This window comes from Diaporthe batatas (assembly GCF_019321695.1).
Source record: "Diaporthe batatas strain CRI 302-4 chromosome Unknown Contig00013, whole genome shotgun sequence".
NCBI classification, from domain to species: Eukaryota; Fungi; Ascomycota; class Sordariomycetes; order Diaporthales; family Diaporthaceae; genus Diaporthe; species Diaporthe batatas.
In genome coordinates, this window is record NW_025408560.1 from 1,565,545 (window position 1) to 1,585,066 (window position 19,522).

General features: G+C 56.1%; 1 protein-coding gene across 1 annotated transcript; it reads right to left on the reverse strand.

The window, feature by feature from the left end:
- Window positions 1-10,300: 10,300 nt before the first annotated feature.
- KVR01_010368 (uncharacterized protein) lies at window positions 10,301-14,081 on the reverse strand. The gene is made up of 4 exons (XM_044790492.1): window positions 12,922-14,081; window positions 11,972-12,826; window positions 11,612-11,906; window positions 10,301-11,552 (listed from the first exon to the last, which is right to left on the reverse strand). Exons 1-4 carry the CDS (start codon window positions 13,071-13,073, stop codon window positions 11,373-11,375), a joined length of 1,482 nt encoding a protein of 493 aa, XP_044640527.1. The 5' UTR covers window positions 13,074-14,081; the 3' UTR covers window positions 10,301-11,372.
- Window positions 14,082-19,522: the final 5,441 nt, after the last annotated feature.

Sequence of the window (19,522 nt, forward strand, 5' to 3'; positions counted from 1 at the left end):
AGAACCAGACCAGATTCATTTCTGTAAAAACGGAGGGTATGCACCGCACTGGGCGAGCGACTCGAAGATCAAAGTGCTCAGGTTAGCGCTAGATTGGTTATCTTGAGGGGGGTTGTTCTATAGGAGGTTGCCCTGTAGGAGGTTGCCTTATAGCAGGCTGTCCTATACTATACAGGACGTGTAGGCGACGTGTAAATGGGACTACACTTATACAGGTGTACTCTCTGTTTTTGTAGGTGCGAACCTCCGTTCTCTATTTAAAACACTCTCTCTTCCTCTACTGCGGAAGAAAGTCCGGGTCAATTCACGAAAAGACGGAGGCGCATCGTCGATGCCACGACTCAGTACGGTTGCCATCGCCTAGTTCGTAGTTCGTAGTCTGTTCGGGCCTTCCGGACACCCTTACATCCATGTAGGGTATGTCACCGGCCGGTACACACACCTCACGCACACATCAGCACATACGACCCGGCCATCACAGTCAGACGAAATGGGTGTAAGATGATTTGCCAATTACCCCCCCCCCCCCCAATCCCCTATGCCCTACAGGTCACCTCCCACACACCAGTCACTCACACACCCACCAGGCCGGCGTCAGGGCTAGCTAGGCCCCTTCGTCCAAGCTACTGCAGTGCGTGCGTTGGGTGTGTGTCTGTGTAGGGAAACAAGGTTCGGCTGGGCAAAAGGTAAAACCACAGGAGAAGCAGCGTGGAAAGATTTGGAAGCAGGAAAAAAAAGCAGGCAGGCAACCAGGCGAGCAGGCCAGGCCACGGTCCGCCGGCAGTCCAGATTCCAGCAGTCTGGGACGGGATCAGCAGCCCCGTTGGGCCGTGGGGCTACTACGCAGTCAGGATTCGACCTGGTGGTGTTTGCCTTTTTTTTTTTTTTTCGTTGCCTGCCATGCCTGACTGACTGATATCTCGATCTTGAAGTTGGTGTAAACAAAAACAGAAAAAAAGTTCAAGCAAAACGCGGTAGATACAAAACCAAAAACAGACTGTGCGGGACGCTCTCGCCCTTCCTTCCTCTGACCCTCCCTCCCTCCACACTGCCCCTCCGCGAGAAGTCGTCATATGGACCCCGGGGAGCTTTCGGAGGACCCGCAACAGCTGCCGGTTTGTCGTCAAGATCGGAGGTTTGCGCGATGATGATGATGATGACACCGGGCCCGCCCTGTCGGGGCGTATCCTCTCCCTTGCTTAACCCACATCATTCAACCCCTCCCTCCTGGGTCGTTCGTCGTCAAGTTCGCTGTCTGGAATCTTGCCCGTCCGGATAGTGTAGATGTTTCGAGCCCACCCGGATCGCATGCTGGTGGAGACCAAAAAAAAATCGGGATGGACTGACTGAGACGCCTACCAGGCTGCGCAGCAGACTGACAGACAGAACAGGCAGACTGACTAACTGAATGACTGACTGACTGACTGACTGACAACACACCCACCTGCCCTCTCACCACCACATTTTGTCTCCACGACGCAAGGGCCGGGGTCGCTCTCCTAGTATCTCACGGTCGTGTGCGCATGCAAGCAATACTGTGCGCCGCATGCCTGGGAGACCTCCCATGTACAAAGCCGCGGTACATGTCTACAGTACCTACATACCTACATACCCAGAGCGCGACTTCCCACTACCTATATCCTGACTGAAGCCATCGTCTGAGCGTACATAGGTATTCCCAATCCATCCGCCGACGCCCCTCCATCCTCTTCTCCTCGCCCTACCCCCATCCTGGGGGGCGGCGGCCGCTAGACCTACTCCCTCCCTCTCCCCCGTGTGGACTGACCGGGCAGGGGACAGAGATACCTCCGAGGTACCAGGGCCGGGAGCTGACATGTACAAAGGAAGGAGGCCCCCCCCTGCTCGGATGCTACGCTGGGGCCCTGCAGCAAGTGAACCTGGGAGATACACACCAGATGTCGCATATCGTGGGGTCATCCATGTCCAGAGCGAAGGAGGGAGGGGGGGGGTGTGTGTGGGAGTAATCCGTTGGATGTGAGCTACTTTGCAGGTTTGCTATTTGCGCGCTGGGCCTGGTCTGGTTCAGTCAGTCGTCGCAGCAAGAGGGAAGAGAGAGGCAGAGAGGGCGAGTAGAAATGCCAAGGCATGCCTGAATTGGAAATGACCCCGGCCCAGTGCCGCATGTGGTCTTATCACCCTGTCTTATAGCGAAAGGGAAGGCGGCGTTGAAGATCCGGCACTGAGGCCCGGGGTAGAAGAGCAGCAGTTTAGTCGTGTGTGTGAGTGAGTGAGTGTGTGTGTGTGTGTGTTCGCTTGTGGTGGCTGTCTTATTACACTATTTCTGTGCGGATCCGCCCCATCCTCGCGACAGCAAGCACCGACATGCCCCTCGACTGCGACGTAGAGTTGTGTATGTATGTGTGTAGACAATGGCAGATTGCGACGCTGATCGTGATGATAATGGTATGGGGCCCGGCTTGCCTCTTTGGAGCAGTCGATTCCGTTCCCGTGAGAGGGTGCAAATTGGGTTACGGCCCGCGGAGTGCGGCGTTAGCATGACTTGACTGATTATCTCCATCTGGCCTTCTTGGGGGCTGCCATCCATGCTAATAAGGGATTTGTCCTTGTGTGCTAATCTGTCATCAAACACCGGCCGCTGGCGTGGCTCCGATATTGAAAAACGCCGAAACTTAAAAGAAAGACGAGCGTATGCAAAATGCAGGTTCCACTGCAGGCTGGCGCGCCGGCGCGCCTCTAAAGTACCGTGGGATATGAAGAGGCAAACAAGGACATCAAGACCTTTGGGGGCTTTTTCTCTTGCTAGGGTGGTTTCAGATGATGGTTCGCATGAGAGAGGAGAGCCACGTTTGTGGCTACATCGTGGACGGCCTGCGTGGTGGTGTCGAGTTCATTTGTCCTAAAAGCTGACAAAAAAGCCCGGCTCCAAAAAAGAGATGATAGTATAATACTTGGCTGGGGACAAATGGGCTGGCCTCGAACTGCGATCCTCCGGAAGACTGGCGGGACGCGCTGTTCGACATTAGCTCGCGAGCCGGCTCGACGTGGTCGCTGACAGCCTGCACGGTGGTGGGGATTCTGCGAAGGGCTGGAAGGCCGTTGTGCGTCGCTCTGGTGCTTCGAAGGCCGCCGAGGTCCAGATCCCATACCTGTCGATCGACAGCGTGCAGCATTAGCAACAAAGGCCGACGATCCCGCTAATCTGGGTTTGGAAGGCGTTTCGGCCCGGGTTGGCGGAGTTATTTCTATATCTTATACTGTATTTGTCTGGTTCGATGTTTATGCAGATGCATGGCGTGGACAAAGATTGCATGTGCCCGCACAGCTCGCCGAGACGAGAGCCGTCCCGCAGAGTTGTGCGCACTGGACATGAGCTACTTACTCGGATGCTTGCATAGTATAGTGGACAGATAGATATACACACGGTGACGATCGACATCATAGTCCGTACTGTGGTATAGGCTGGGCAGATTGGTAGGCGAGTTCTTAGTGCCCTGGGGCCCGGGACGCGGAAGACACGGCACGGCAGGATCACGGCATCAAGACGGGGTTCCTCCGTTCTTGATGCAACGGGCTCATCTCGTTAATCCCATCGGCCAACACACACAGCGTACCGACGCCCCGTCCTAGTGCGACTGAGACATTTTCCCCGACGAACCAACAGGCCAGGAGACAAGTGACAGCGGTCCAGACTATCTCCAGCAGGCCTACGGCACGGCGGCCTATGCATAAGCAGAGACCCGTCTGCCCCGTCTGCCCCGTCCGCCCGCTTCGTGAGCCGTTCCCCGTTCCCGGGCGTCTGTCTCTCGCATTCGGTATCCGGTAGGCTACTATGTATTGACCATGGCTCAACTTGGGATCGAGTGGGATCCGCTTCTCCATCTTGATCATCGCCAACTCGACTGCAATCGATGGCCTATGTGGGCTCAGGGGACCAAGGGGACCCCGGGGACCCCACTGCGAACCAGGCAGCCAGGATATTTTGCCTATTGCTTCATAGTTCACGTCTCCGCGTGCCAGCCAGCACACAATGGCACAGTACAAGTAGAGATACTGTGGTCCCGCAGCCGGGTGCTGGGATGGCACGGTGCGAGTAATGGCGCCCCGACCTCGCAGATCTCGGGTGCTTGACGCTTGACAAGAAAGGATCAGGTCCAGGTCCAGGTCCAGGTCCAGGTCCAGGTTTGATCCATGGCCCAGGTCCAAGGTCCAAGGTCCAGCTCCAAGCAACCCACAGCCCACAGTTGATATGCAAGAGCGCAGGGTGATGGAGTTCTGGGAGTGAGGAGGGAGGCTTGGTAGTGAGCCTATTCCTGGGAGGGAGAAAAGAGAGAGGGCCGCATTGCCCGCACAGAGGCAGAGTTCCCGGCGATCATCTGAGGTCGGTGGTGGATCGGATCGGGCAGTGACCCAAGCTCTGAGAGAGTTTTTTTTTTCTTTCTCTTCTTTATCCCGCTCATCCGTCGTCTCCCGCAGAGCCCAGGCCGGACGCCCGCACGCAAACAGTGAAGTGCCGCCGCAGATCAAACAGGTGGATGGATTGCTGACCATTGATGATGGTGCTTGCCGAGCTGGTCGGCCGCCAGCGATTGAGCAATCCAATCGGCCCACGGGCTCGGCATTTGCCAGAGACAGCCTGACAGCCAGACAGCCTGACAGCACGCCATGCCTCTTGTCTGGCACTGGACCAACTGCACCAGCTGCACACTGCAGCAGTTGCAGCAGTCCAGTAGCAACAAATGTTTGGGTGATCGCATCATTGTCGTTCGATGAATGATGTGACGACCATGACTCGGCAGCGGCGTGTCCAGGGAGAGCGTGGCAGAAGCGTTGCACTCAGAGTACAAGTGAAGGAAGGTGCTTCTCAGAAGGGCCAGAGGTTCGCTGGTCGCTGGTCGCTGGTCGCTGGTCGATATCGTAGCATCGAGCCCTTTTAGACTTGCCGCTCCCAATGTCCAGGTCCTCCTGGCGAGATGAGATCGCCAAGCGCAGCTTTGTGGGGTCGTGTTTGGGAGGGAGCTGGCTTACTGACTCTCGTGCAATTGCCCTCGGCCGGGCAACTGACTCTCAGGCTCTCCAGCACCACCTGAGCACCTGCTGCTCGACTCTCGCTCGACCCTCGACCCTCGAACCTCGATCCCGTCAACCCGTGATCCCGCCAGCCCGTGACAGCCCGCCAGCCCGTCTGTCTCCCTCCTCAACCCCGCAGCCGCGAGTGGACGTGCGTGCACATGGCGACAGTGAAACGACAGGACGTCGTTCCCTCGGCCTCGATGGCTGTGACGACGTCAGTCAGGCCTGATGCCGGTCGTGGCCGTGTGCCGGGAAGGTCGCTGCTGACTCTCGATCCCCTCCCATGTGGCCATCCGAGACACTCACCCATTGGCCTTCTCCCGAGCCAGCCGCCAGCAGGCCACGGGCGCCTTTTCTCTCCCAAGCCTGCATCCCAGCACACAGGGTCCCATTTCCAATTCCTCGTTACTTTGTACATATGCCCCTCTGTTTCTCCAACAGCCACTCAATCCTTTCTGGATCGTAGGAAGCATGCTACGGGATATCGAACCTACAGTAGTCAAGTGCGCCTCGCCTCCTCAACAAGCGCTGCTCCTCCAGGACAGCAGGGCCCAGGGCTCAGGGCCTAGGGCTCACTCACGAACAGCAGCATTCCCGGTCGGGGCTAGCCAGGCTGCCCTCTATATCCGCCATTGATGGGGTTCGAGATGGAGCTACGGGGCAGCAGCAGGCTAGCTGGCTAGTAAGAGCAGTGCTGGAGGAGCGCCCATCTTCAAATCCCACCTTGCCGACATGGCATTGGGCAGATGCAGGTCCAAGCCAAAGCAGTCAAGCGCGGGAGGGCTAGACATGCATGCCAGACTATGCAGCAGGTCCCACCCAGTGTGGGACAGCCTATACAGCCTGGCCCTGGCCTTGTACCTAGGGAGGGGTGAGCCTATCTCCCTCGGCCCTCCAACAAGGCGACATGGGAGGCGCCACTACATACTATGTAGTAGCACAACCCCACACAGCAATGGAGCCTGTGGGTTCCTCAAATTCTGGTCGCTCATTGACCTCACTGGTACGGAGTACACAGGAAACTCGCTGCTCCGGGTGGTGCTCTGCTCCTCTCCCGGCGAGGGCAGCCTGCTTCGCTGCTGGCTGTTGTCGGGGACATTCCTGAAGCCCAACACGCACCACCGCTCATGAGGAGGAGCCTCCAGGTCAGCCGGGCCGGGGGGTGGGGGATTGGGTGATGCCACTTTCAACTCTGTCCAGGAGGGGCTCCGAGCCTGGCCTGACATTGAACTGGCCTGACTGCCCCGGCTGTCGTCACTCGTGCCGGCCCCAAGCTCCAGCTCCAGCTTCCCAGCTCCAGAAAATCCTTGCGTGGATCACGACCGCGCCTCGGGCACCAGCAGGACAGGAACCCATCATTCTTGGAGGGAGGGGTGTCTCCTGCCGGGTTGCACCCAGGAAGCCCCAGCCAATCTTGAGATCGTCAAGATGGATCTAGCAGCGATCCCCAGTCCAGCATCATAATTGGTTAGGCGCCTGTCGCGACAGCTGCGGAGCCCGGTGCTGAGGATCCTTTTCGTGCGGGAATCCACCAGCCCGGCCCATGTCTCAGTGTGTGCTGCGTAGTGTACCAGAGAGAAGGCACTGCAGTCTGCAGCAGATGCAATGCCAACAACATCCGACAACCCCAAGGCTTAGCCAGCTAGCTGTTGGAAAATGGTCCGCGCGATGGGAACATCGAGCCATACCACGCATCGCCTGCCCGCCCGCCCTCCGGCTAGCCAGCCAGCCACAGTGGGCGCGTGCATCGTCAAGACGAGGAGGATCCTGAGACACCAACACAGTAAGAACAGGCGGGCGGCGGGCGGAGGAATATGTCATGCCAGTGAGACAATATTGAGGATGGCGGTTGACGATGAGGCTCGGGTATCCTTGCGCCATCCCAGAACGCCGCCTCGCCTTACGTGATGACTACCATCCATCCATCCATCCATCCCGAGCTACCAGTACTCCGTACCATACGATACCACCACCGTGGCAAGACTCGTGCCACCTGCGGGAGCCTCGTGATTGATTATTTTTTTGCTCAACCGGTCCATCTGTCTTCGTCGGTATTATGCCCCTTGGCACCACGCGCGGATACAATGCATTGTCCGTGTCAAGCCGTGTGGCGAACAAAGGGAAAAGTTCGCCAAGGGCACATGAAATCGCATGGCTGCTTGTGTCGGAACTTCTCCAAGGCGGCGAACTCGACCCGAACACTTACTCGAGCTCCCGGCACAACCCACCAATGCCCGTGCTAGGTGGCCGGGACTGTCATAAGCCGTCATAACCTGTACGTCCTTTTCACTACTATTAATGCATGCAACCCGAGTGACAGGGAAAAAGCAAGTACACGCCAGATCGATGTACATTATACATGCCTGGGTACATATACGAGTACCGAGTACATCTACCTACACATACGCTACATACATGCAGCATGCGAAACGGCAGGCAGAAACAGAACCAAGCTAGCAACAAAAGATCCCGACGGCCGGGCCACTTTCAATGGCAGGCAAGTATCTAAGCACAGTACTAGACCAATTCCTTCTCGGGAATGAAAACTGGAACTTATCCAGCACCACGGCTACACATGACATGACAGGAAAGGGGAAAAGAGCAACGAAAGCACACGGTATGGGAAGTGAGCAGTCGATGGAAGGGGGAGAAGTTGGTGTGTGACACCTGGGGCCCAGAACGGCCGGGCGGCCATTCGCCAATCACGAGTGCATCCCAATGATCGTAATCTTGCATCTAGGATCCCACTCTGGGAGGGGACATTCCATCTGCAGCCATTGTGCTTTCCCAAGGGTACCTGCCCTACCCTGTAGGTACCCTGGAGGGGGTCTCTCTTCTCGGCCAGGGAAGAGGAAAACACACAGACACACACCAGAACACACAGACACGGCGCACCCCTCCCTCCCAATCCGTCTAACTTGCCATGCGACTTGACCCCTCCTCGCTACCTTCCCGCTGCTCGTCTGATGGTTATTGTGGGAAAGCCGCACGGATGTGGATAATACCCGGATGAAGGAAGCTCTGCGGCGCAGGTAGTAGTAACTAACTGCTTGTAAGCGAACAGGCCGAGGCCCTCCCCCCCATGTGCCTGCCTGTGGCTTGTGTTGGCCGAGGGCTGAGTGCCTGGTGTGTGTGCCCCTCCAAGATATGTCAGATGCGGCCGTTGGCTGCTTAGCTAGCCTCCCCCGCCCGTTGCGCCCTTGGTTGCGGGCGATATTCCTGAATTGGAACGGCTGTGCAGATTTGGCCAGTGAGGCACGAGAATAACAACAAGGACGGAAAGGGAAAAAAAAAGATAGTTGTCAGATATCAGATATCAGAACAGGTGGGCAATTTTTTGGTTGGCTCCTCGTGCGTGTGACTGTGTGCGTATGAATGAGATACTTCCCAGCCCGTGGTCAGCAAGGAAGAAGGAAAACCTCACGATGGGACCATGAATGAACCGGGTGGTGGGAAGGGGGGGGGGCGTGAGAGTATCGAGGGCGAGGCTGTCACTCTCACTCTCTTTGGGAAGGAACTGTACATATGTAGGTACCTTTCTCTCTAGTGGAGGGGAGATATCTACATGCCCGTTGCCTGCTAATCCCCGAATTTTCAGATGTCAGAGAATTCGAATGGCACACCACACACACACTAGGGACAGAGAGTGTGAGAGAGAAATAGGCAAATCCACTCTCGGTGGTGTGCCCCTCCTGCCCTCCCCCCCCCCCAGCCCACCACACCCCATCACGCCTAGAACCAAGCCATCCAGCCCTTCTGCGGGGAAACGTCATCATGCCCGTCAGAGTCAAGAGAGCCCTGCATGTGTGCAGCGCGCGGCGCCGGCGGGCGAGGGAGCGAGCCAGGCGCGCAGAGGGACGGACGCCCACACCCACACCCACACACACGCGCATAAACCAAAAATCGCGATTTATGTCTGGGCTATCATATCGTAGTCTGGTTCATCTCGTAATGCACATGTGGCGCGGTCTCAACACCTGCAAGTGCTGACGCCTCTTCTTGTGAGCCGGCCGCGCCCCTTGGGGGCCAGCCCAAACTGGCGAACGCCATGGCGGCAGTTGGTTGATGAAAAAGCAAAAGGACATCGAGCCGGCCCCGTGGTGTTGGGCCCTTTCTCTCTTCTGTGTGTGTGTGTGCGTGTATTGTATTATCGTATATATGTATCTGTGTGTGTCATCACTAGTCATGGTGGAGACCCCAGAGTGCACACGCTCCACGCGCAGAGAGTTGCATTTTCCCTTCCCCCTTCCTCGGGCAAAACCCCGGGACCTTATCACGCGGCTCATATGGCCCAAATGGTTGAAATAAAGGAAAGAAGAAGGCTGAAGGGAAAATTTGGGAAGGCAGAAAAAAAGGTTATTTGCATGCAGACGTTGGCTGCATGCGGGCTGCCGGGAGGGTGACGCCCTTCTAGAATGTCTTGGGTGGCAGTAGCACTCACTCACTGGCAGAGAGCGAAACCGATGTTCCTCCCCCAAGTAGTACCCTTGCCCTTTTCCCCTCCACACCTATAGCCGCTGCTGATCCGGCCCCCGGATTTTCGCTGCAATCTATCTGTCTTGTCTGGTGTCTTGTCCCAAAATGCTCTGCAGCGGCGGGTGTGGGTGGGTGTTTTTGCTTTTTCATGTTATTTCTTGCGTCCCTCGCCTGCCTAACTTTTCCTCGGGAGCGATCTGACAGCAGGCAGGGGAGCGCTCCCGCCAGGCCTGGCCCCCCCTCCCCCCCAATCAATGGCGAATCGCACGACACCACCTTTGGCCGGAGGGTGTGGGAGGTGTCTTGCCTCCGTGAGGATCCGGTTGGCTGGGTGCTGGCTGATGTGCAGCATGTGCGCGTGAGCCAGGAGAAGGGGTGTGGTGTGCGTGAAAGTGTGTGTGTGTGTGTGTGTGTGTGTGTGTCTAGGTCTTAAATGTGTGCATGTATGTACAGTAGATAGATATGTGGGTTGGTGGTGCACCGTTGACGTGTGTGTGGAATCTGCGTGTGAGTCCCCTACCTCCGCCCTGCCGTGTAACGGGCCCACCCAGCAGCAGCAGCCCAGCCATCTCGCGCGGCGCGGTACAATGTGTGTGGCTTTTATTTTGTGTTTTGTTTATTTTGTTTTCTTTCCGGGCTGTGCGATCTGACCTGTCTCGAACCTTACCGAACTGGTGGGATGGAAAAGCCTATGCGGGTGTGTAGGACTTGAACCTTGGGGACGCCCTCCCTGTCATGTCAACCCACACTTCACCCGCTCGCTCGATTCATCTGTATTGTCCTTGACGGCGTGCGTCTCCCGTCTGCGCCATTGTGCATTGTCCTTCACAACACGAGGCACATCTGATGACTCCCGTTGCCGATCCGGACGAATAGATCCTGAGAGTGTGGGCAATCTCAGACATCTGTGGTGACTTATAACATGTGGGTCGACGGATTTGGACTGCCGCTATCGTAGCCTCGTGTTTTCAGCTCAGACCTTACAGGAGACTGGGGTATCACAGCATTTTCTAGGGGCCCCCAAAACAAGAATTAGGCAGTGAAATTTGTATTTCGTTTCCAATGTTTGCATGTCTATCTTCTGCCAGCCACAGTATGCCTCAAAAGTACGCATCTCTATGTTTGTCTTGCAGAAAGAAAGCACAGCGCCGCGCCACATCTTCTGGTGCGTCAAATGCCAGTAGGGGGACTCAGACCAGGAAAGCAGTAGTTCCAACCTGCGCCGGCAAAACCCGACAAGAACCTCCTCCCAAGAATCAAACAAAAACATCTTGTTTTGTCCCACCCTTGCCCGTGATCACATTTTGAATCCTTAGCCGGCATGTCGTACATCGGCGGTCCACCTGCTGGACCCCTCGTTATGGGATTCTCCCCGCATGCCCTTTTCCTTTTTCTGGCCCGGACTCTTTTTGGTAGAAAGTGGGGAAGAAGCTGACAAGAGGGCGGGAATGGGATCCGGGAAATAAAAAATCAAAGAATAACATCCGTGCCCAAACATGTACAAGGCCTCCGCCGGCTCGCCCATCCCAGCTCGGCAGGATGAGGCGTCGCCTGTAGAGCAGGCGTACCCGCGGACTGTAGCGATGGTCGTGAAGAGTGCTGTCGAACCTCATAAACCCGCCAACGCCGTAGTAGTAGTGGTGGTGGTAGTAGTAGTAATAATAGTAGTAGTAGTAATTCTTGTTCTCATGGCCGTGAAATCATCAAGTCATTCCAACCCAACCAAAGGCAAAAAGGGCCGAGGACCTTGCCAGCCCATCGCCAGTAGGTTGCGCCGTGGCTCAGGATAGTTGCCCGAGTTGTGTCTGGAGCCCCCAGGAAGCACAAATCCGATCGAGGCTCGCTCAGTCGACATCGTGCATGACGGGCTTCTCGTACCGGGAAGGCAATGTCATGCGGCGCTGAGTGACGTAGCGTACGAGCTCACCCTTTCCGTTCGGCGTGCTCATGCTGAGACTTCGCTGGGGTCTCATGAGACGTTGTCGGTCGTGGACATCACCATCTGCTCGGCTGCCCCATGACGTCTGTGGTGTGTTAGTACCGGTCTCTTCGCTTAAAGTCTTGGGGGAGGTGTGGTCCATACCATGTTGAGAGTGGCGAGAGCGTAAAGCTTGATGAGGCCATGGAAATATCCGAAAAGGATCGAGACAGGCAGGAACATGATGTCGCTCGGGTTTCTCATAAAGAGACCGACAAGCTTGACGACTTTGGTAAACCCAAACACGAAGATAATCTGCGCCCAGAAGGCATATTGCCTGCTTGTTGGATCCCAGTCTGCCGTAGCCTTCCAAAGAGAGAAAATGATGAATGGATCCATCAGAAAAGCCAGGGACGTGAAGGTGGCGATATGCAGGGCATATGTGCACCATGGTTGTTGGCTGTGACGAGATCCGTTAGTACGTAACCCTGCAGCAGCGCCAAGCCTCTTCGGGAGTTGACTTACCGCCACACATATCGCTCAATCACCAGGCTGGTCCAGTTACTCCGCCAGTTGCTTCTCGCCCACCGGGAGCACTGGTACAAGAACTTCATTCCGTTCTCCAAGGTGGTCTCGAGCTCACATTCCCGCTCGTACTGGATCCAGGTCTTCCATTGGCGGCTGACCAGCCACCTAGTCACGAAGTTGTCGTCGTCGGCGTTGAGAATGTAGTGGCGCCACTTCTCACGCTGGAAACCATCTAGGAACTCGGCACTTTGAAGGATTTCAGACCTGTAAGCCCCCGTGCGTCCGGACATGCAGGAAGTTCCTCCATCAATGTTGTGGGTAGCGGAAATCTCGAAGTTGCGGCGCTCGATGTAAGCAGCTCCCAGCCAGTTGAAAATTCGCGTCTTCAGATCGGCGTTCCATTCCCGGCGCACACGCTGGCACGTACCCACGCCGCCAATCTTGGGATCCTCGAAAGGTGCCAGGAGCCATGGCATCAAAGTGTTGGGCCACTCGACATCGTCGTCCGCCATGATAGTAATACTAGTCCGGACCTTTGGCAGCGCGGCGCAGACTTGCAGACGCTTGTTTGCAATTTGCGTGAACAGAACCCGGACCCGAGGGTGGTTCAGCGAGTCGGCCAGCTTCTTCAAGGCATCATACTTGGCGGCGGTTGTGATGAGGATGAGCTCGTACGGCCGGCAAGCCAAGATGCTCTCGAGGGAGGGGCGGAGCTCCTCCATACGGTTGTGGATTGTAGGGATCACCACTGTCACATCATCCTGTGTGAAACTAGGCTTCTCAGGGATAGGCTTTGACTTGTACGTCCAGTGGCTCCAGCAGTGGACGAGTAGACGTAAATACCGGTGCACCCTGAATCCTTATCAGTAAAAGGTGACGCAAGGGGATAGGGCGGACTCGGAATTGGAGCCAGAAGATGGGTGTTATTCCCGGAATTTCAAACTTACCAGCAGACGACGAAAATCCAAGCCCAAACAGTGGTTGAGTACCAAATGGAGGAGAAATCGATAGCACCGACGGAGCTCCACAAGGAAGCCGTAAATGGAATCATAATGTTATGAGTATCAGGAGTGATACTTGGCGCTGTCGAGTTCGCCATTGCTGGTAGAGTTGTACTGGTGGTCACAGCGGGGTCGCTCCAGCAGATCTTTCGAACGTGAAGCTGGGGGCAGTGGCGATCTGTGTCGGATTCCAATGGGGTTCGTTCCAACCAGGCCTGGTTGGAGAGGCCGCAGGAATAATCACCCTGGAGATGGGTATTTCAGGGCTGATAGAGCTGCTTGGCCGGGGATTCGTGCACAAAGTCCCTGGTGCTTGTCTCGAAGGCGTTTCTCCTTCTACGGCAATTTTGTGATTGCAGACAAGAACGCTCGATCCTGTGGCTCTGGAGTATCTCGACGTGGTGTTACCACACCTGAAGAGACTGTCACAGATATGACGGACGGGGATCCGGTGAGCGAGTCGAGCACTTCGGGGAAGAGGGGCCCACGGAAGCTGCAGGACTGCGTTCAACAAGCTGGCAACGGTGCTCGCGCTTGTACAAGGCCGTGTGATCCTTGTGGTCAGTGAGACAGGCAGAGCTGGCTCGTCTACACCCTGGAAGCCTTTTTCCGTTTTGGAGGTGGAAAATCAATTGGTGTGCAACGAACGACTTCGGATGGAGGACTGGGCATCGAGCACCACTACAGCCCCTGACAGCAACCGGTGGAGGAGAGGGTAATGTACAAGTAGGAGATGGGAGAGCAGAACGTTTATGACAAATCCATGGTACAGACCAATTGGGCCCAAAGAGCAAAGATAGAAAATAAAGAAATAGGTTGGAAAAGCAAAACGTCCTCAAATAGACATGGGAAGCGGATGGGGACAGAAGAGATATATAGTCAAGTCAGTCAGTGGTGCCGGACGGGAGATGGACGGCCGGGCAGACTTCCTGGGGTTGGTTGGTTCCCAGAGCGGGCACGATTACAGGGAACATGGACAGATTTGCTCCGAGCTTGCAGTGAGGAGAAGCGCCATAACAAGGAAGTAGTGTGAACGATGTGTTTACGAGGATAGACATGCCCACAACTGGGGCAATACGCGGCCAAGGTCCAGAGTACAATTTGTCGACGCAGCGTCGAGACTGTGCAGATGGAAAAAAAAGGCGCGAGAAACAGAGGGGGCCAGTAGGGATGGTACGTACAGTGCTGATCCAACAATGCATGCAGGCGCTTGCAAGGGGGCCCTCTCTAGACTGCATCTGGCCTAGGGGTCCTCCCTGAGGGTGTGGGTGGCAGTGGTGAGGGGTGTCATTCCCAAGATCCACCAGGCCTGCTTTAAGGTCCCATGGGGGCCATCACAACCTCGATGCGGTTGGGTGGGAGAGGGGCGTGTATCATGAGAACACACAGTGAGAAGGCCCTGGTCAGGGTACATGAGCTTGACAAAGTACCTGCGGGCGACGAGGGGGGTGGATACCTTGGAGCTTCAAGGATAGGGATGCTCCTGTACAGCTGTATATGGGGCGATGACCAGCCCCCTGAATCCCGGCCTACCCACTTCGTTCGCTCAGCGAGATGCGGAGTCGAGGAACCCACTCGCTGGAAAGGCCCAGACACCGGGGACTGGACGGGCTGGACACTTCATTCGCTGCCAGCCTTGGGCGTGCATTTCGAGCCTCAGGAAACGCAGCGTTATGATGTGATACATGCCCCAAACACGGACTCTGCAGAGGCACAACAAGCATACCAGCCCCATCTCAATGTGGGCTTATTAGTCCCTGCCGGCCGCCAAGGCTCATGCCATCGAGCTGAGGACGACAAGGATCAGCAAGCCACTCCTTTGTGTGCCGAAACGCCTCTCTGCGCAAATGCTCCCAGTCTCAAGTACCAAGTGTTGCCTTACACAGCATGGCGTCGAGGTCAGCCTTGCCTGCCAGCAAGCAGTAAGTCAGTCAGTCAATCAATCAGTCGACACGGGTGGCCAATCATATCTATTACGAAGCCTTTGCTGGGAGCAGAGAAATGAAGGCGATCGTCTGCACAGATTTCAGATTTCACAATCATCTGCGACCAGCTGCGGGTTCTGAGGACGAAAGCCGCCCCCCGGCCGAGGCAGGCAATCGCCGCAAGTACGGAGTACCCAGACGGACAGGGTGCCTTGCCAGCAGCTTTGATCATCATTAGTTGGACGCACACAGACCTCGCTTGCTTGGATGGCTCGTGCTACACTGCTGGCAGACAGAATAAACAGGCCACTCCGCAAAGTCATTCCGGGGTGGCAGGGAGCCGGGGGTTTGAATGCTGGAGATAGCACCACAAATGAGCTCTGCCCGCTTGGTATTCTGAGATGCGAGCCGAAAATAACGGCACCTTCTCGACTGAGACAAGCTCGATGGTAGCAGGCGACATCTGCTGGCGTTTGTCACAGAACATCATTGAATGACGGGGTACTGTAGGAATTTGGGCGGTTATTTCCAAGGTTGTGACTGCTCACCAACGGAACCAGGGAATGATGCTACTGTCGGAATCCCCACAACTAATAGTAGAATGGCCCACTTTGGCCTGGGACGAGTTCATGGGTCGTGATAGGTGACGCTTCAAAGACCCTTGGTGGGCATTGCAGAAGCGCGGATGCAGCGAAATAACGTAGGTACCGTAGTACCTCTGCAGGTCGAGACGAGACTGGCTGAAAAGGAAGGTGGGGATGGAAGAACAGTACCGCACGTGTATCGCCAGCCCGCCTCTCACCAGTGATGGCGGCTGAGTGAGCGAGGCGGCTGAATGACGGACGTTGGATCTTAGGGCTGGACTTGGAAAAGCACAGCCTGTGCATCGAGGCAGATTTGCTTTTGCTCCAGATCGTGTCTCCCGAGGATGGGAGTGCCTACTATCGGCACGAACGGACCTCAGGCTGGTCCCAGCTTACGGGTCCCGAGAAGACCCTGGAGTCTGCCGTACCGAAAAGAGTACTCAGCAGGTACCTTGGGGGCCGCTCCCAATACCGGCATCGCGTAGATCCCCCGGCGATGGGCTTGGGGCGATTGCAACATATCGCGCCTAGAGAGAAGCCCCTAAGCACGATGCCTTTTCTCATTTCAAAGCGAGGCGCGCACGTAAGCAAGAGCGGCGCCTCTTGCAATCCATGGATGCCTTGGGTGGCCGAACACTGGTGAGGTCCAGGCCTGGCGGAAACGCGAAGGTGATGCAGGTACGGCGTCAGTACCAGAAGAGCTGCCCTACCAAGGAGAGCTTTGTATCCGGGACGTCAGTTCTCGGGTCAAGGCTCCTTGTGGAAGGCCCACGGCTCATCCAACCCCGTGATTCCGCTGCAGGGTCGGTCGTAATGAGAATCAGCATGTGACATGTAAATAATGTGGCCAGGTAACAGTCTTGGACTTGACGCCGGCAATATCGCTAGGACTTGAGAGGACCCGGCGACTGGAGTGTCAAATTTCGTAGAGTGTGCCTCTGGTGATAGATCACACACCCTCGACGAGTCTGCGAGTATGAGCCTGAGGTGAAGGGTGTGCGCGCGTGCTCGTGTGCGATCATTGCCCCATTCTTGTCGGCTTGTCGGACTAGACATAGCCAGAATCAGTTTATGCGTTTCCATCTGCTTCAAGAACCACAGAAGGCGAACCATGGTATGTCGTTGGAGAGATTGTGGCTTGCCGCCACTACCGGGGCGAGCACAAAAGTGTCTCAGCGCACAGACGCGATGCCGGCTTGTCTGCTTTGCATAGTGCTCGTACTCGAGGGTCGCTGGCAACTGCTCACAATGCAATGTGACTATCACGATGGACACGCGCTGACGGGCGGCCGAGGAAGCGCAGTTGGCGCACAGGGGCAGTCCCATGACTTTTGCACAACAGAGGCTGGCTGTGCGCAGCTGTCATACTACTGCTGTAAGCCTCGTGATGTGACGGCAGAGCAACATACATCAGCGACTGTCGTGACGTCTTGGCGCCTCTCCCACAGCCCCCTCCGGCCGGCGAGGCCTTGCAACGAGCATCACAAGGCGCGATTGGGGCGGACCGGACGGCTGCCTCCGGTCGAGTCCATGTGCCGATACGCTGGGGCAGGTATTTCGAAAGCTGATGGGCTCGCAGTCATGTCTGACAACAGAGAAAAGTTGACCTGTCCTTCGCCGCAGGGTTCTGCTGGTGAATTCAGTTGGAGATCGACTCGATCAACGCCTTTTTTTTTAGTAGCCTGTAGACTAACTAGTAGCTGGCCACGGATGGTTCATCAGCAAACTGCAGCCACACATTCTTTGAATCCAGCTAGCGGGGATGCTGGATCCTGCAGCTCACCCGTTTTGGCAACCAGAGCAGATCATCAACAGGGTAGATCCTTACAGCCTCGCTGCATGGGGAGCTTCCTGGTACCGTCCGGAGTACAATACGTACCTCTCTGGCCATCAGAAGACATATCGCGAGTACGGAGTACAGGCAGCACCTCAGTGCGCTGTGTAGGAGTACGTGTGCTAGGTGCACGCCGTGGCTGGCCACGACGATGCACGATTCACACCCCAAGGAGTCGCCCTAAACACAGATGTCCCTTACAAATGTGCCCGTGAAGCGGCCGTTGGTTCCAGCGACGAATATCGATGATGGATGGTCCGGGTGGAGGACATCTGGGACCGAAAGTGGTCGGGGCTCTGGTGTGTTGTCGTTGATGTACCGTACCCGAGGCATGTGGGCTCCCTTGTCCGTTTCCGAGGTTGCGGGTGAGTTCGAGGTCGAGGTCGAGGTCGAGGTCAGGTCGAGGTCGAGGTCACCAAGGCCATGCAGGTCAAGGGTACCAACCGGCCCAGACTGCGTTGGTGCGAGGGCGCGAGGGTGCGAGGGTGCGAGGATGCTCCGTCCGTCGATATGGGTACTGTGTACGCATTCATCATGAATTGATCATCATCATCATCATTCTGCCTGTGGGCCGTTGTGGGGTCACCCAGCAAACGGGAAGACGACGTTGGAGCGAATTTGGGTCCATTTCAACGCTCCTGCCAGTCTGCCCTTGTCTGCCAGTCTGCCAGTCCACTCCTGCCTGTGCCTGTGCCTGCCCGCACACAATCCCGACTTCCCGGCCAGATACCTGGGCGGGTACTCCGTACCTCACCTTGTGTGTACTCTTGGTTCGTTGGCATTACGGGTATAAAATTCGCAGCAAATATTGTTTGCCCCCTACAATGGCAGGTCATGGCCGTAACATTTGAGTAGGCGTTGACGTACAAGGCATGCAGCCTGTGTCGGGATTGTGCAATCGCAACCTCACACCTACCAGTCTACCTGCCCATGCAATTTGTATCTACACCCTTTTGCCTGGCCTTGACGGGCTGTCACCGACGCAGCCTACATACACAGTAGTACATGCGACAACGGCAACCCACACCCACACCCACCCACACACTCATCACACACACTTTTTCTCCCCCAAAGACTGACACATACAACAAGCCCACACACACACACACATCTTTCAAACACGGTAGATTTGATCATGGCCATCATCATCATCGACGCCCGCTTCCACCACCACCTCCACCATCACCAGCTTGCAGCAAACTGAATGTGCCGGCATCCAGCGCGGCCAATGACAGACACGTGGCAGGCCAGTCGAGCCACCTTCCAATTTTCCGAGGATGTTGCCGTCGACTGTTCGCCTGCTCTCGTGCACAGATGCGAGTCATTTGCTCCGATCCGTACCCGCCGACTCTTACGGCCACACTTCATTCATTAGACACTTTCTGGCCTTGTGTCGCATGCATTATTATCCATGAAATCCATGGTCAATGGAGCCCTTCTGCAGGTTCGCATGCCAAGCTGCCTGGAACTTCAAGCCTGCCCGCCGCCAAACCCCCCCTTCTCCTCCACCTCATGCAGAAGAAGCCAAAGGATTGAGACCTGCGTCCGCCATGAGCCACCTCACCCTTAGCGGTTCGTCCGCCGCTGGAGCCTGCATCATGATATTTTGAATCTGTCCTTCCCTCGTCCGGCCGTGGTCGCCTTCCTCATCTTTTACAAAACCTGTTTTCGCCCAAAATGTTTCTGTGTGCGACAGTTGACACGACATTCATTGGCGACGGCTTGCCGGGCGTTCTGGCCACGGCCCCAGCGGACTTCCAATGCAGCAGGTGACACGACACTAGTCTGGCTTACGGGGTCGAAAATGTGCTCCGGGAACTGCATCGGCCACGGGAGCGAGCCGTCTTCACGGTTGACGGGCGGCCTCGGGCCCGTCATCGTTGGCTGGACCTGCATACGAATGCATGCCCGTTCCTCATGCTCCAGGCCCTGACAACGCTGCCGCCTGTCTCGACGGGACTTACATTTGAGAATCTGGCACGAGGGGACCTCCAGGCATACAAATGAATAGCTATCAACCGTTTATATTCCTTGGCTGTTGACTCCTAATTTCTAATTTGCGTGGCCAGGCCAGGTCACCGATCTTCTCTGCAGGCTAGCGAGTCGCAAGCGTCCCCCTTTCTTACCACGGCATTATTCCTCTCGGCAACGGCGTTGTCGAAGGCCTGTTTGTGTCTGCGACAGGTCACTCAATAATGGTCAGC